Source organism: Pleurodeles waltl, chromosome 9 (genome assembly GCF_031143425.1).
Source record: "Pleurodeles waltl isolate 20211129_DDA chromosome 9, aPleWal1.hap1.20221129, whole genome shotgun sequence".
Lineage (NCBI taxonomy): Eukaryota > Metazoa > Chordata > Amphibia > Caudata > Salamandridae > Pleurodeles > Pleurodeles waltl.
In genome coordinates this window covers 1,148,980,835-1,148,999,649 of record NC_090448.1, presented here as the reverse complement: position 1 = coordinate 1,148,999,649, position 18,815 = coordinate 1,148,980,835, and the positions used below count along the sequence as shown (strand labels likewise).

General features: G+C 44.8%; 1 protein-coding gene across 1 annotated transcript in view; it reads right to left on the bottom strand.

Moving 5' to 3' along the window:
* Positions 1-18,815, bottom strand: part of SLC39A9 (solute carrier family 39 member 9) — a 104,353-nt gene that overhangs the window by 26,404 nt on the left and 59,134 nt on the right. Inside the window, exon 4 of the mRNA XM_069208974.1 lies at positions 780-848. Within this exon, the coding sequence (XP_069065075.1) occupies positions 780-848 (69 nt within the window). The remainder of the gene's footprint in view (positions 1-779; positions 849-18,815) is intronic.

The following is an 18,815-nucleotide window of genomic DNA, read 5'->3' as shown; positions in this document are numbered from 1 at the left end:
TTCCCACAATTAGATGTGATGTGGACCTCACCCCAACATACATACATGCTACAAAATGAAATGCAGACAAAGAATACATCTAAAATGCATCACCACTGGAACGAGGCGATGCAGTGGGTAAAGATGTGACTTGCACAAATAGAAATGGGTGTATGTTTTTCTTGGGGTTATGATTTGGACATTGAAAAATCTTGGGGTATTAGCAACACACAAACATTTGAAACGGAAATGGCTAGATAACAAAGGGTTAATGTGATGGAATACAGTGAACGTACACTCCTGTTAAGGTTAAGAGAAAGGTTCATGGTGGCCTACCTTTGTGACATAAAATTTCATATGAAATATTATGTTAAAAAAATAATTGAATAATAAGAGTAAAATATTCTTACATTTACATCGCCTTTCCCAAAATGAACTCGACTTTTATGAGGTTAAAGCCTAAAAATAGGTATTCCGATAATCTCCCCGAGATGAACTACCAGTAGAATAAGACATTTAAGCATAGCAGCATTGATCTTTTCCCCAAGATAGTCTTTACTGAGGCACTAAGCAAGCTTAGAAGAAAGCCCATGGTTGGTGAGGGAGTGTGGGGGTGGATGGGGCGAGAGGTGGTGGTTCTGAGGGGGTGGAGTAGGTGGGGCTTTGCGAGTACAAGTAGAAACCAACCCCCACTCATAGGTTGACAATTAAGCATAACGAGTATGTAGTCAACGAATAACGGGTGCAGAATTACACACACAGGATGCGCTCAGGATCCTTCTTGATGACGTGAAACCTACCTGCAGCGTGCACCACAAGCCCCAGGGTAGTGGTGATTTTGGAGTTGCCATTCCTTCCTGCCTCCGGGTCTGAAAGAAGAAATGCAAAATTAAATGCTAAACAAACATTGTCAGGGTACTGTACACAGTTTCTGCTGAGAATGCAGGAAGACATTGGATTAAAGAAAGAATTACTCACCTGTAACAGTTGTCTTACAGAGTTGAACATGGTTGGTTAAAGAGGACCATGAAACACTTCACCTGCCTTAAATGGCTTACAACACTTTTGATAAGTATTTTCCACTTGTTTTTTTTTTTTTTGGGGGGGGTGGGGAAATAGGGGGACGTCCTCTCACTCTTGCTTGGGCAATCAGAGGCTCATTCTGCTTCCATAATGCTGCTGTGATAGACCTGTGAGATTGATACCTCGACTCTTAAGTGAACTAGAGAAGAAAAAGACCTGCTTCAGCAATCAGATAAGAAAAATTACCAACCACATGAAATCTCGTGGGCATCAAAGAGCTTTCTAAGAATAAGAAACAGAGAATGACTTGTACCGTGCTTCCACTATACGGCCCGACCTATACAAAGCTTTCCAGACAGATGGCAACAGAACAATTGTGAAAAGGGAAGGCAGGGCAGCTCCATATAATAATTCCATTGCATAAGGTACCAAAATCAGTGAGTCAATAGGAGACCTTCATCTTCAACCCACCATTTCCAGCAAGTTAGACAAAGCAAGATTATCTCTCCTTATCCCAGTAATTAAAATATTACACACATTTTTCTCCAGTGCTTAATAACACAGCCAGGAAAGAGGAGAGGTCTGATAAAGGTAAGCTGGAAGCAGCTGCTCCATATTCAAAAGAAGGGATGCAAAAGGTAAAAGGGAAAGCGTTGATCCCAACCATGGAGTCATAATTACATCTGATAAATCTGCAGAGACACAAATAAAGAACTGGGCTTAATTTCATTTCTTAAAGATACATAATGCTTCAAACGTCCTCTGCACCATGTCAGAAAAAAAGTAAACTTTGCTTTGAAGTGAAGATATTTTTAGATCTTGCTTCCTGACATTGCATGCTATCGGTTTGTGAAAAGACCTACTGTCAGATTATAGTGACCTGCCCATTGCTTACCACTGGTTGACCTTGTCTCTCATTTACTTGTTTTCATTAGCTTGTGTGGGCTTTCCTTCCTTTTCTTGTGGATGGGCCACTACTTGTATCCTTCCATTGCTTAATTTTTAAGCACTGCTTTTGTCTTTTTGGTTAAGGACTCCATGAGAGTGCATGTATTTTTCAGCTGTCTTGCCCCATTAATTCTCTTCCCTCCTCTTGCCATCTCCACCCATGTGTTTCTCCCCAAGTTCCACTCCGATGTGCCCGCCCTCTGGTGCTTTCTCCTCTGCATGCTTCTCCCCACGCTGCTCTTGCCCATGTGCTTGTCTTGCCTACCTCATGCTTCATGCTGCTCTCTTATTGTTGTGTACTTCTCCCGGTCTGTGTTGCTTACACCACCCAGGATGTTGCTTACCCCATCTGCATCCTCTGTGTTGCCTCTGCCTCCTACCATCTGTGTTGCTCATGCCACCACTGACCACCTTCCAGGTTGCTTCCCTTCCGATCCCACCCCCCACCTAGCCTTGGTATTGCTTCAACCCTCTCACCTACCAAACCCTTGGCGTTGCTTCCTCTCTACTTCAGGAATGTGGAATTCCTATTGCCTGACACCCAGGGCATATTGTTTGGGGTCAAGGGCAGCAAGTTTGTATGTTTATTTTGTCCTTGGGACAAGTAGGTCCAACCCACTGCAGCACAAACTGCCAGCTACCTTTGGCTGCCAGTTTACAGTGAAGGGAACAACCGCCTGCAGTTGCGGTAATGTGTGTCCATATGTTAATGCTGTTCAAACTTGTATTCATGGTTTGTAAATGAAAAGCCTTCATTATTAGGATGAGCACTGTAAATAAACGTTTTAAGGTCACACTGCACTACTGACTGTGGTTCCAGTATTAAAAAAAAAAAAAAGAAAAGTACACTCGTTTGAAAAGTTCAACAATATGAGGCTAAGGATAATGCACCCAGAATGCTCTGATTGGATGCAAATGTTTGCAGAAGCTTGTAAGCAAGAGTGATGATGCTTTGCTTTCAAAATACAAAGTTCAGAAAAAAATGTAGGAAAAAAAAATACGTTTCGCTAAGAAATTTTAGGTGCTATTTTTTTGAAGCATCATTTAGTAAAATGTGTTGATGCATGCTAGTATTTCAAAAAATATTCCTAATGGAAAATCAGTGTAACCATTTTCAACAAGATTATGGGACGCATGAAAAAAACTAAAGAAGCACTGGCAAAGCCAACTGACCCGACATTGTTTGAGAGTCTTTTGGTGTTGTCAATGCGTGTCCTATTTTGACATGGCTTTTGTAATACTTTATTGTTGTGGGAGATGCCAGGCCCTCACCATTGTAGCAAAATCTGGCAAAAAGAAAAAAAAGTTTTTGGTCTTAAAAAAAAAAAAACACACACACACTGCCACCAGTGGCGTAACAAAGGTCCTGCAGCCTCCCTCCAGGGGGGGGGGGGGGGGGGGGGGGGGGGGGGAGGAGGGAGGGCCTCAGCACAGCACCTACCCTGACTGAGTCTGGGGGAGGGATGTGAGGGGGCCTCTATGTTCTTTGCACAGGGCCCCATCCAGTTTCATTATGCCACTGATTGCTATGGTAGCTCCTGGCACAGAACAGAACTACTTTGTGTGCCAATATGCTCCTTGAGAAAGAGCAGAATGCTATCACTCACAGTAAAGCCAGTTGACAGAGTGTGCAATAGAAGTAAAAAAAAAGAAATGTCTCTGTTAACACCAGACCTAATTAGGGACCCAATTCTTAACTAAAGTCACAAAAGTGCACCCATGGTATATGTCATGAATTTACAAGAATGTTCAGAAGGAGACCAGGAAATCGTACTCCTAGAAAATATTTATGAACTGTATCTTAGCATGAGCAAATATGCATGCGTAGATTTGCGCATGTGAAAATCTACTAAGCGTTTACAAGTTCACTTTCCCTCCAACCACTTTTTTCCCCCAACCCAGGAAAAACTTCTACTTCTGCCAGTGTCGGGAGTAAATTTCCAACCTTTCTGATTATGGGAAAAGATTAGAGAAGAGCTGGTGAAAATCCTTAAAACATGCAAGTTAGTGGGTTTGCAGACTCAAAGGCATTCCAGCCCTGGAACTACTGCTTACGGCTTCCTCCAGCCCCATTATGTAGATCTACGGAAAGGTGGCAAAATAAGGAAATTGCTATAGTAGGGATTGAAATTGCAAGTATTCAAGCCCTACTAGGAGCCCTACCATAATCAGAGAGGCTATTATTAGAGCTCCTACATAACGAGATTGCAGCCATAATTTGTGGCCGCACTACATGGCACCAAAGTGAGAAGTAGATTTTTTTTTTTACAGGACAAGTACATTTAAGAAGCAACTTATCCCATGGACAAGTAGGTATTTTATTAAATTCCACACCCCGGCTACTTACCTGCCCGTCCTCCGTGTTGCTTCACACACCAGCAAAAAGAAAAAAAACTTTAAAAATGCCACTATTTTTTCTTTTTATATTCCAACTGCACGTCCAACCCACTCCTAAACAATTTCAACACTTTAATGGAAAACTATTTTAACATTCATGCCCAATTAAAACACACATGTGCAAGCCAAAGCCCTCAGCAATCTGGTACCCCAAGGACCCTGCTGAAAAACTATCAATCTGCACACAGCAAAGAAACTGGAAGAAAAACCAAACTCCTGAGGACCTCATGATACTGAAATCCCTCAGTGCCACACAGACAGTTCATCACATCAGCTAAAGCAAAGTACTCCACAAGCATCATCAACAAAGCCATCCACAGAAGCAGAACACGTCAAAAGAACCAAACACTGCATCCACCAGCCCAACCTATTTCTCACTCCACAGAAAAGTGCAATGCCACCAACCTCTTCTTCAATGAAACAATACAGACAATCTGACAGCACGTAAACAACAACAAACCACTCCATCTCTTAAGCCAGTCCCTTCACATAGAAACCTGCAATTGGAATCCTTCAAAACATATGTCCTGCAGATTTTGCAGACATACTCAACTCCCTCAAAATCACTTCTTATGAAAATTAGTTCTTACCTTCTTCCTTCTTAGCTCTCTCTAGGGATACTATCACCGCAACTCTTCATTGTCAATGCCTCCACCTCACTCATGGCATCTTTACTGATGTTCCCAAGCAGCCTGATCCCCCTCCCCACTCTTAATGAAACCTACACTAGACCCAGAAGACCATGTCAACTAAAGGCCCATCAGGTACTTACCTTTCATCAGCAATATAATCAAAGAAGCAGTCTATGTTCAACTTTAAAAATTGCATTAATGCTAACTAAGTCCTGCTCGACTACAATTCACATGGGCGCCTCCAGGTTTCAATAATCCCAATCAAATACAGAATCCGCCATGGTTGCCTGCATTTCCCCCCCTCTCTTTCAACCTCTACATGGAGCCGCTTGGTGCTCTACTCACAAATCACTGGTGTGGAGATTTCAATGTGGGTCGGAGCCATTGCTGCTCTCCCCGCAATAGAACGAGAAGAGATGGGACTATAGGTGTTTTGGTCCTGGCCTTTTTTGCAGGGTAACCCCCAAACTTTTTGCCTCCTTCCTCCTATTTTTTTCGGACCAGTTTTTGATGGCTTTAGGACTCTGGCACTTTGCCACTGCTAACCAGTGCTAAAGTGCATATGCTCTCTGTGTAAATTGTATTGGTGATTGGTTGTGCCACCCAGATGAGTAGCCCTGTAAACAGGTCTCAGACCTGCCACTGCAGTGTCTGTGTGTGTGCAGTTTTAAACTCCCAATTCGACTTAGCAAGTGTGCCCACTTGCCAGGCCCAAACCTTCCCTTTTTATACATGTAAGGCACCCCTAAGGTAGGCGCTAGGTAGCCCCAGGGGCAGGGTGTAGTGTATGTTAAAGGTAGGACATGTAGTGATGTTTTACATACCCTAACAGTGAAATACTGCCAAATGTCACAAGGCCTATCCCTCTCATAGGTTAACATGGGGGCTGCTTTTAAATATCCTTAAAGTGCAGTTTATCCTTGAGAACAGATAGATATTTGGAGTCTGGGGTCTCTGAACTCACAATTTAAAAAATACATCTTTTGGTAAAGTTGTTTTTTAAATTGTCTGTTTGAAAATGCCACTTTTAGAAAGTTGGCATTTTCTTGCTTAAACCATTCTGTGACTTTACCTGCATGTGTATTCCCTGTCTGGGTCAGACTGACACTGTGAATCCCCTCTAGACAGTGACACAAAGGGAGCTAGGGGGTGTAGTCTGCATATCCTGATGAGCCATCTCCGCCAGAGTGGAGGGAGGAGTGGTCACTTACAACTGAATAGGCTGTGCCTGCCCTCTCACAATGCAGTCTCCAACCCCCTGGTGTGTGTCTGGGGCCAGGCCTGGGCAAGGCAGGCTCTTGTGAACAACAGAGACTTTCCTTTGAAGCTTGCCTACTTCAAAGTCAGAAGGGGGAATAAGTAGTGGATCCAAAACCCCAGACTTTAGATTTACTTCTGGAACCAAGAGGAACCTCAGCCATAGGACAAGAGCTGAAAAGCTGAGAAGTGCTGCCCCTGCCTGTGACGGTGCTTTTTGGGTTACCCTTCATTTGCCGCTTCTACCTGAGGAAGGGGACAAAGACTGGACTTGGTGGTATATTCCTGCTTGTGAAGAATCTTCAAGGGCTTGGACTGAGCTTGCCTCCTGTTTTGAAGTCTCAGGGGCATCAAAGACTTCCTCTGCCAGCATCTGGACTCTTTGCTGAGACTCCTGCGTTGCCAAGTGGTGCCGTATCCAGTCCCTGGGCCCTTGAAAGGTGAAGCTGGTAGAACAATGACTGAAATCTGCACACAGGGAGCCGTGCGGAGAAAACTGATGCACCACCTGCACCACAGCTGAAAACACTATACGCCACCCGCCTCGCGGCTGATTTCAACGCATCACCTGCATTGCGGCTGGAGAAACCAATGCAAACCCCTGCGTAGCGCGGTTTTCCATCACCGTGCTGCAGGATTTTTCATGCATCATCGTTGGGCATCAAAATCATCCCAAACTGGTGCGGATTCGAGGTGCGTTGTCCGGAAATCGTGCATCACCTTCTTCGGGAGAGAAAAACGGCACATTGCCTATTCGACCGAAAAAGAAATGACGCACGGCTTCACTTACGAGTAAGGAAATTGACACATCGCTGACTTTTGACGTACGCTTGCCCGTGCAGCTTTATTTTGGGCGCAAACCAGGTACTTTGTGTAACAAAAACGTTTCCATTGTTTTTTATGGAGTAAGACTCTTTTTACTTGGAAAATGATTATCTTGACTTGTGTATGTTGGATTTTTGTTGTTTTGATCTTGTTTGATTTAGACAAATATTGCCTATTTTCTAAACTTGTGTGGTGTCCATTTTGTAGTGTTTTCACTGTATTACTGTGTGTTTTGGTACAAATACTTTACACATTGCCTTTGAGATAAGCCATACTGCTTGTGCCACCCTACCAAGGGGGTGAGCAGGGGTTACCTAAGTGTGTATCTCCATTGCCCTGACTAGAGTGCAGGTCTCTGCTTGGACAGAGTGCAAACTGACTGCCAACCACAGACCCCCATTTCTAACAATAGGAGATCGGATTACAACTCCAACGCGACTCTACATTACTCAAGTAGACCCCGCGTGCTAGTGCGATATTATGTGGAGAGGATTTACCTGATTAGTAAATATACCCTACAGAAAGTGAAGTGATACATGCTCCTTATGAGTCCTGAAGAGGCCAGAAGTAAAGAGATCTAAACTTGTTGACAATATAATATCAGGAGTCCTTATGGACTACAAACTGATGTATGATGGTGAAGTCCATCAATTGTTCTACAGTGTAAACACCTGCAGTGGACTTTGTTAAATGATGGTTATTTAATGGACTACCTGCACTGACGGACCGGGATTTTGAGAGACATTTATGGACAACAGCCGTCAAGTAACTAATGCATAAGGATTATGTATAGACCAGTCTCGGCTTGCGGTTTATAAAGAGGGCAGGCGGCGCGGGGGTGGCTGGGGTAATAAACTTTGGGGGGAATTAATAATATAAAAATAAAAAAAAATACACTTACCTTCCCACGCCGCCACCATCACGCTGCTCTTCTCCTGCAGGCTCCAGGCACAGGCTCCCAGCCTGCCCTGCGCCAATCCTGACGCTGCTCAGTGCAGCGTCAGGATTAGCTGGTGACGCCCAGCCAGGGTGCTCCCAGGCAGACTGGGAGCCTGTGCTGGCTTTCTCCAGCCCGGAGACAGCCTATTGGGCATGTGTGTTTGGCCGGCCTGAGACGGCAACAAACATACATGCGCTCTGAAGGGAGTGCACAGTGCACGTCCCTCGTCCAGGTCACGCCACAAAGCCCCGCCCCTTTCACAAGGAAAGGATAATAAACATGGTTTAATATCCTTTCCTTGGGAATGGGTTTGCAGCAGGTGCTGCTGGAGGGGGTACAACGCTTCTCCGCATATACGGAGGAGCCGCCACTGGTATAGATTGTATCTTGCTCTTAGAGACTATAGATGGTGTTAATGTAATTGTTCATAAGACGAATTCAAAGTGGCGACTGGTGAATACCGCACAGAGTAGGATATTGAAAAAATAAAAGAAATATTAATACTAGGACAATAATAATTGATGTTGTATTGATCCAAAAAGGATGTGTTTATTAATTCCTCGAGTCATATATATATATATATATATTTATTTTTTAGGAGCCGTTACTCACAAATCAAAACATCAAGATTCATCAGTATGACAATGATACACCTCTACTTGACAGTCTTGTCTGCTGCGAACACCCAATGCCTCAAGCACTGACTGCACACCACGCAGAACTGGGTGTCCAGTGCCTATCTGACACTCAACCCAAGCAAGACAGAATTCCTATTACAAATCAAAAACAAACAAAGAAGCAGTAAAAACCTGTCTCAGCTACATGAACTCTGACAGTTTTGAGACCCAATTTTCACCAAATGGCAAAGGACATCAGCCTCACCCTCAAGGAACACATTACTAAAAGAACAAGGACAGCCTTGTACCAGCTCTCTTCGAAAGTAAGTGAAACTTCTTACAGAAGACAACTTTAGAACTGCTGTTCAAGCCCTTGTACTCTTGCATTCGAGCAGCAGAAACACCTGCTCCACTGCTTCTCAGAGTCCACTCTGGTGCACATTAAGAGCACCCTATATACCACAGCACATCTCATCCAGGGTCTAGAAAAAAAAAAAAAAAAAACACATCACCCCCTATCCTCATGAACACCAGTGGCTCCCCTTACCAGCCCACACCATCTTCAAAACCCGCTGCATCATGACAAAGAAATGATAACCAGCACCCCTGCTTATCTTGCAGACAAGCTCACCATCTCTGGGGATCTCAACACACCTGCAGCCAAGTACCCCAATAGACAGCAGACTACGAAGTGAAAAAAGACAAAACAACATTACTTTTGGATCTATGCACCCAGGATCTGGAACATCCCCTTATCAGCCAAAACACTGCTCTAATTTAAGAAAGAGCTGAAGACACCCCTCTTTAAAGAGCACTACATCACAATGCATTAACAGGCAACAACAGAGCCACCTCCACCGTCAGTCGTGGAGTCTATGCCCTTGTACAGCATTACGCTTTTGGCTAGGTTCATACTACAAAGAACACATAAATACACCTGCTGCCACGTTTAATTTTAAACATATGCCCACCTTGTTTAGACTGCAGCATGTTTTCGTCTGTTATTATTTTAACTTGCATATTTTGCTTAGTTTGTGATTTAAATGTAGATGTTTTACTGTGGTTCTGTAAGTGGGTGACAGCAAGAATGAGTTTCTGGGTGAATGAATGAGTGCTAAGATGAGCGACAGAGAGCAAGTATGATGCATTATTGAGGGCCTAAATCCGACAAGTAATGTCAAGACTAAAAGCTCAGCTTGTTGGCGTTGCCAATGCTTATTGTAGTTTGGATTAGAACAAGATGCTTCATCCTCACATACATTCAGTGAGGCTGAAAACGTACCCTCTCTCCCCAAAACAAAAACAAACAGAAAGAAACGCCCCTGCTCCCCGAAAAATATTCCCATCAACTTACAAGTCTATGATTAATGTAACTTCACTTTGGGGTGCCACAGCGCAGGAGGGATGGCATTCCCATATTCTACATCAAATAATGCACTTTTAACAGTGATTAGAGATCCTGATAAACTACATCTTGCATGGTGGCACTTTTGTACCATTCAGCAAAGGTGGGACACTGCTCACAAAAGGATGTGCAAGCAGATGTACTCCCCGATCTTAAGACACATTATTAAAACATATCCAAAAGGGGTTTCCCAAGCAATTCACCCATCACCCGATACCGCCAAATAAGTAAAAACAAAAAAGAAAGAAAACTGAAGCATCCGAGTTCCCAGCACCTTCTCCTTCCGGATTCTCAGCACCCATTGGGAATCCAAGGATCTTGAAACAAAGTCCAGCAGCCTTTCAGCCTCATATTTATGAATATGTGTTAAAAACCCACCTGTCCCTGCACAGAGAACTACTCAGTCAGGAGTCTTGCACTTAAGTCTTTTCTGCACACTTACTCGGGCTTTAGAAATCTAGGTGTACCTTCTAGCTTGAACGCTACTCACATCAGGTTATGGGATTTGGCAGTACTAGAACTGCTCTGTTTTACACAGACGTTTGTATACATAACCCTCGTCAAGGAGTTTAGCTGCTATGGCTCCTAGGAGTTGTTGCAAGTCATTGCTATTGGCCTCCTTGGCTGAAAGAAGCTAGATTTGCTCAGCATCTGTATGTTTTTTTGGGGTACTGGCACTGACTGCTGTCTTTAGTTGGCAATCCTTATCAACTCCGGTTCTTTCACAGGCCTGGCCTCACAAGCGCTCTGCCACTGTTGTTTTAGTTGTGTTTAGGTGATTATTTTCTCTGATTGTTCTCATAGCTCAAACCCCATCACCAGCTGTTGGTTCCCTGCCACACCGCAAGCTCCCAGATCCATCTCAAATAGGCATGGACCTCGAAAGTACTGTGTAGCATTGATGTATCGCACAAAGCCCTGCTGACTATACAACCCAATTACTGACTTTCGGAGTGGACTCTTAGATCCACCCTTTCTACACCTTATTTAGAAACACAAGTAATAAACAAGCATGGATAGCTCCAATACGTCAGGGTTGGGTATGGAATCCAGACTAAAACATTTTAAAAACTTGGTAAAAAAAAAAAAAAACACAATACGTTCATTACTTTCTGCCCACAATGCATCATGATAAAGCATTTGATATGTGGTGATTCAATGCACTTCTGAGATGTAAAACAGCCTCCCTCGTGCACTACAATGCAGCCACTCCATAAAAGGATGTGTCGTACACCAAACAGCATGAGGTATGAAGAGAAGTACTCCTCTGGGTGCAGCCAAAACCGTTGTGAATTCCAGGATTACCATTAGCAACCCCTAACTCGATGTAGCAATGGTTGAGGGCCATGGAGGTAATAGCAGTGCACTCTTTAATGCTAGGAAACAAGAAGGCTGATGGTGACGGATAGGGCCTGACAAAGTTCAAGAAAGTGCTACTCAAGTCTATTATGCAGTCGTCTAACATTGCTCCATCTATAATGGGAATCTAGGCCACATTTAATATTTACATTACTACCGACTTGCTTTTTAGTTCACTAATGACAATGCCATTGGCAGGTGAGACGTGAATGATTCTAAAAACAATCAATTTTAATAAACGCATTTATATGCAGTGATATAATCAGATGCACTAAGGTGAAACACTTCCACATGTTTAGGAAATTTAATTTTACAAAGACTATCATATTTTTGCTTTACTATAGGTCTATTGCACAATATGTGTCACGTTTTCATGGCTCTGCTTGTGCACAGCTTTCTTGGAGCCAAGTCAGAACCATGGCTCAGCCCGACCTGGTAATTTGCCTGTGTGCCCTCCTCTGTTTGTGAATCGAGGTTAGGACATGGGGCCATTGGTCACTTGATAAAATGAATTGTAAAAGGCAAGGACTAGAGACATGGAGCCCTGGTACTGATCCTATTTCACAACTCCATCATCAATGCTTCTTGTAGAAGAGATGAAGAGTATGCATTGAAAATACATTTAAATAGGTGGCTCCAGGGCAGGGGCTTCAAGTCGTGTGCTGGACATGAGCATACTCATATACTTACAGTGAGAACTACCAGGCCCAGGTGGGATGGGCAGTGGCAGAACTTCAGCAGGGGGTTTCAGGGTGCGACACCCCTCAAATGCATTCTTGGTTTGAGTTGGAACTGGGGGCCGTGAGCTGAGTCTGCTATGTTCGATTGGGTTTTTATCATCATTCTCATTTCACTGACAGGTTTTAACTTTTTAATTTTTTTAAAGTCAGGATATTAATATATAGTGACTGCTTTACCAAAGAAAAGTAAACCTGCACCTGTATTCCTTGAATGGGTGAAAATGTACTACTTTTTCGAATTCACAAACATTGGCAGTATTAGGAAAGGTGCTCTAGTTTTAACTTTCCAGGCACACTACTTGCAATCAACACTCAAATGGTAGTGGGATGAATGCTTGCAAATAGCCTAATCACTGGCAATCGCTCGGAGTAGCATTACAATCCATTATTTTTCACCCCACCTTGACTTTCTAGATAGAGGTGTGCCTAATGCAAAGCAGTACTGACCCTGTTCCTCTTGGAAAGATTCCACCACAAACAATGGTCATCTCAGCCCTCCACCCTGCAGCGCACGGCTTTTTTTTTTAGTAGACGAATTTGATATACCCCTCCCACCTCGAATCTCATGGACCAAGCTACGCCCTTGCGAGGACGCAGCCTTTTCCCTTCGCCCATAGTCACCACATCCCATTCACATTATTTATACACCCAGAATATCCATCCCACCCCCCCGCCCCCCCCTCAAGCAAACCCAAGATGCATGCTCAACCCCACTAGATTAAAAACAGGGAACTGACCTATGACTAAAAAGCTTCACAACTGTTTCTCTGCTATTGAGTCACAAAGCTCTCCACCGTCTCCAGTGGTAAGCAGATTTTCACTTTTGGTGCCTGCCTCTGTTTCCAGTCTGTCGCGGACTTCAGCTCTCCCTACTAGCCTAAGTTTCTACCCAGCTCTTGTGATCCCCAGCTTCTGACTTTCCACCCACCCATTCTCATTCTGCTAGCTTTTGGCTGTCTACTTCAGTGTCTTCACTGCCTACTCCTATTCCTTCATCTCTGGTTCCTCCCATTGATCAATTCATTAACTTCTCAAATTTACGGACCCGCCAGTCAGTTCTACCCGAATTCCTTACCTTCAAGAATATTTTATCCAGTCAAATTCTGGACGTTTCTTGGACTGAAGTTAAATCATTATTCTTCAGACTATTTCAGGCAACACTCACTTGCAGACTTCAAGCTATCTCCTGTTTTCTTTTGGTGGTGTCACCAGTCCTTTATTGAAGCCTGCCACTTCACACCTTAAAGTTCGAGAAAAGCACACCGATTATGTTTACTTTAAAGTATTGGCAACAACAGGTCGAGCAGGCCAGATCTAAATCAGATAATATGGATCTAGTGTAGCCCCTGTGGTCAACCCACAAGCCTCAAATGAGCAACAGGGCCAGGACTCTACAGCCTATTGTTTTCTTGACAGACACCTTTGTGTTGCTATCTTCCTGTGCCAGATGGCAGTGTCAGCTAAAGACGTGCCACAGCTGCTGCACTTCTTTGGACTCTTACAGGCCACAGATCCTCGCTGCAACCCTCCATGGGCTTCTACAGCTACTGCCGAACCACCATTCCCATACCACTGTCTGGGTGCTGATCAGAGCTCACAGTAACAAAGCCGGACATCTCAAAGCCCTTGCAGTGAGACCCCTTTCTTATTGCATCTTTCACAATATGAGAGTCAGGCTGAAGGAAAGCTTCTAATGATGTGCAGAGGAAACCTAAGTTCCTGGATCCATAGCAGATATTGTAGTATGGCTTACTGAAGCTTGAGAACCTTTGGACAATTGATTGTACTATTGAATATCAACACCAACAATACTGTTACTGTAAAGATATATGCATCGCATAGTGTAGGAGGCTGGCCTGGCTTGTAGTGGTACCAAGGGGTACTTACACTCTGCACCAGGTCCAGTTATTCCTTATTAGTGTAGAAAAGGTGTCTAGCAGCTTAGGCTGATAAAAAAGGGTAGCTTAGCAGAGCAGCTTAGGCTGAACTAGGAGACATGCAAAGCTCCCACTATACCACTGGTGTCATATGCACAATATCATAAGAAAACACAATACACAGATATACTAAAAATAAAAGGTACTTTATTTTTATGACAATATGCCAAAAGTATCTCAGTGAGTACCCTCAGTATGAGGATAGCAAATATACACAAGATATATGTACACAATACCAAAATTATGCAGTAATAGCAATAGAAAGCAATGCAAGCAATGTACAGTCACAATAGATTGCAATGAGAGCACATAGGTATAGGGGCAACACAAACCATATACTCTAGAAGTGGAATGCGAACCACAAATGGACCCCAAACCTATGTGAGCTTGTAGAGGGTCGCTGGGACTGTAAGAAAACAGTGAGGGTTAGAAAAATAGCCCACCCCAAGACCCTGAAAAGTAGGTGTAAAGTGCACCTAAGTTCCCCAGAGAGCACAGAAGTCGTGATAGGGGAATTCTGCAAGGAAGACCAACACCAGAAATGCAACAACGATGGATTTCCGGACGAGAGTACCTGTGGAACAAGGGGACCAAGTCCAAGAGTCGCGACAAAGTCAAGATTGGGCAGATGCCCAGGAAATGCCAGCTGAGGGTGCAAAGAAGCTGCCACCGGATGGTAGAAGCTGTGGATTCTGCAAGAACTAAAAGGACTAGGAACTTCCCCTTTGGAGGATGGATGTCCCACGTCGTGAAGAAGCTTGCAGAGGTGTTCCCACGCAGAAAGACCGCAAACAAGCCTTGCTAGCTGCAAGGGTCGCGGTTAGGGTTTTTGGATGCTGCTGTGGCCCAGGATGTCGCCAATTGCGTGAGGAGACAGAGGGGGCGCCCATCAAGATAGGGAGCCCTCAGAGAAGCAGGCAGCACCTGCAGAAGTGCCGGAACAGGCACTACGAAGAAGAGTGAACCGGAGCTCACCCGAAGTCACAAAAGGAGATCCCACGACGCCAGAGGACAACTCAGGAGGTTGTGCACTGAAGGTTAGAGTGTCGGGACCCAGGCTTGGCTGTGCACAAAGGAAATCCTGGAAGAGTGCACAGGAGCCGGAGCAGCTGCAAATCACACGGTACCCAGCAATGCAGTCTAGCGTGGGGAGGCAAGGACTTACCTCCACCAAACTTGGACTGAAGAGTCACTGGACTGTGGGAGTCACTTGGACAGAGTTGCTGAGTTCCAGGGACCACGCTCGTCGTGCTGAGAGGGGACCCAGAGGACCTGTGATGCAGTTCTTTTGTTGCCTGCGGTTGCAGGGGGAGGATTCCGTCGTCCCACAGTAGATTTCTTCGGAGCTTCTAGTGCAGAGAGGAGGCAGACTACCCCCACAGCATGCACCACCAGGAAAACAGTCGAGAAGGCGGCAGGATCAGCAATACAAGGTTGCAGTAGTCGTCTTTGCTACTTTGTTGCGGTTTTGCAGGCTTCCTGAGCAGTCAGCGGTCAATTCCGTGGCAGAAGGTGAAGACAGATACAGAGGAACTCTGATGAGCTCTTGCATTTGTTATCTAAAGAATTCCCCAAAGCAGAGACCCTAAATAGCCAGAAAAGGAGGTTTGGCTACCTAGGAAGGAGGATAGGCTAGCAACACAGGTAAGAGCCCATCAGAAGGAGTCTCTGACGTCACCTGCTGGCACTGGCCACTCAGAGCAGTCCAGTGTGCCAGCAGCACCTCTGTTTCCAAAATGGCAGAGGTGTGGAGCACACTGGAGGAGCTCTGGGCACCTCCCCTGGGAGGTGCAGGTCAGGGGAGTGGTCACTCCCCTTTCCTTTGTCCAGTTTCGCGCCAGAGCAGGGCTGGGGATCCCTGAACCGGTGTAGACTGGCTTATGAAGAGATGGGCACCATCTGTGCCCATCAAAGCATTTTCAGAGGCTGGGGGAGGTTACTCCTCCCCAGCCCCGACACCTTTTTTCCAAAGGGAGAGGGTGTAACACCCTCTCTCTGAGGAAGTCCTTTGTTCTGCCTTCCTGGGCCAAGCCTGGCTGGACCCCAGGAGGGCAGAAACCGGTCTGAGGGGATGGCAGCAGCAGCAGCTGCAGTGCAAACCCTGAAAAGGCAGTTTGGCAGTACCCAGGTTCTGTGCTAGAGACCCGGGGGATCATGGAATTGTCACCCCAATGCCAGAATGGCATTGGGGTGACAATTCCATGATCTTAGACATGTTACATGGCCATGTTCGGAGTTACCATTGTGACGCTATACATAGGTAGTGACCTATGTATAGTGCACGCGTGTAATGGTGTCCCCGCACTCACAAAGTCCGGGGAATTTGCCCTGAACGATGTGGGGGCACCTTGGCTAGTGCCAGGGTGCCCACACACTAAGTAACTTAGCACCCAACCTTTACCAGGTAAAGTTTAGACATATAGGTGACTTATAAGTTACTTAAGTGCAGTGGTAAATGGCTGTGAAATAACATGGACGTTATTTCATTCAGGCTGCAGCGGCAGGCCTGTGTAAGAATTGTCAGAGCTCCCTATGGGTGGCAAAAGAAATGCTGCAGCCCATAGGGATCTCCTGGAACCCCAATACCCTGGGTACCTCAGTACCATATACTAGGGAATTATAAGGGTGTTCCAGTATGCCAATGTGAATTGGTGAAATTGGTCACTAGCCTGTTAGTTACAATTTGGAAAGCAAAGAGAGAGCATAACCACTGAGGTCCTGGTTAGCAGAGCCTCAGTGAGACAGTTAGTCATCACACAGGGAACACATACAGGGCACACTTATGAGCACTGGGGCCCTGGCTGGCAGGGTCCCAGTGACACATACAACTAAAACAACATATACAGTGAAATATGGGGGTAACATGCCAGGCGAGATGGTACTTTCCTACACATAGGTACATCTAAGTGAAGTTAGGTACAGAAAATCTAAACTTACTTGTTGGTAATTTTATGTGGTTTCGATATTCAGGGGGCACACTTGGACATTTCAATGCTTGAAAGGCATTACATGCCTAAAATACCACCACTACTGTTTTTGCTAATTTGATGTCTAGAGCTTTATGGAAGGATAATAAACAGACTCTGTAATATGCACATTAGTTCATATAATCATCAGTTACATTCAAAACAGGAGCAGATCACTGACCCTTCTTTCCTTTTACTAGGTGTACTTGCCCTCAAGGAAACCGTGACATTTGAGGACAGTCGAATGGGCATGGGAAAGCATCAGTCCTATATCTATTTAATTCTGCCACTATGTTTCTTTTACAACATCATCTTCCCGCAGTTCAGATGCCTCTGTTAATTAGTTTACCAGGGAAGAAGCCTACAACCACCACTGCATCCCTCGCGCTCTGGAAGAAAAAAAGGCAGTCCACAAGCATGCTCCCCTTTGGGTTACCATACCCAACTGTTGGGTAGAACTTGTAGGAGTTACATGCAGTTGCAGAGGCAGACCAGTAGATGGCTGATCCTTTAGACACTGGTCCATTCCTTGTGGCTGCTGGACATGTTGGCTGACTGGAAGCTCCCAGGAGACCACAGAATAATCAAGCCACATAGATCGAGGGGTGTTCCGCCATAGAGTGGGAGCTGTAAAGGAACAGTCTCCTTGAATGCCTACTTTCACTCGGAAGTGTTCTGAAGACACATATCTTCAAAACCCGCCACAATGTGGTACAAGACCATAGCTGCAAAGTAACTGTTGAGATCTCTATCCACTGCGAGGTTACTTCCTGCTATTGCATTTGTGAATCACTACACCGCCCACATGGTTGGGTCCACGCTACCAAAACACTGCTGGTAAGTAAATAAATCCTGCACTTTGACCCGTTCTGTAGTAGTTGCAACAGTGCTAAACCCTAGAAAATGAACACTGTCCCCGCTGCTGTGTTAGTTGAAAGAAATTCAAGGTCAACCACAAAACAGCAGCAATCAGAAAACAGTGCAAAGTCCCAGAAATGAGGGGCGGGAGGGTGCACAGTAGATAAGGAAAAGATCACAGTTTGAAGTTCCACTAACAATACCGAACCCACTCTGACCCAGAAAAGAGATACTTTCAGGCTATCGTCTGCACAAGCATTCTCACCTTGGATACACCAATGCCACTCCTGTAGTGTCCACACCACCAGGAGCCTTCCTCGTCACATACTCAGCCCACAAAGTATTTCTTCATACAACGATTGCTGCCTTTTCCACCGAGTTAAGGGATCAGAATGGGGACAAGGACCCCTAACTCTGTGGACACTCGCCCCTTTCTTCGGGTGTCTACATCAGGCAGGAAGATCTGCAAAACACCTGAAGGGAAGGACACGCAGCCCATTTTCCACCTAACTGTTAAGAGAACCAAATCAAAAAGCAAAAATATACCATGCTGCAGACTGAAGAATGCTTTTATGAAATATAGTACAAAAAGTATGCTCTGTAATATGTCTTCTCCAAAACAAATCTGTGAAACGTACAAGTAGAATGTGCAAGCTCAACATGTCCGAATGGAGTGTGGGGTTGAGGCTTACAAGAAAAGGTTTCCAAAAAATAACATTCACTATTAGATTTTGTTTAACTTTTGAAACTTTGCTACATTATACAATGGAATCTTCTAAAGATGCATTTTGTTAAGTGCACTGCTTAAAGGCATACCACTTTTCAAAGACAACACTGAATTCGCAGGAGCAGCCGGAACCATCCAGTCCAGAGCTTCGAGCTCCCTATTTCACGCCTCTGACCAAGAGGTCTTTCCACCAGCATGATGACCA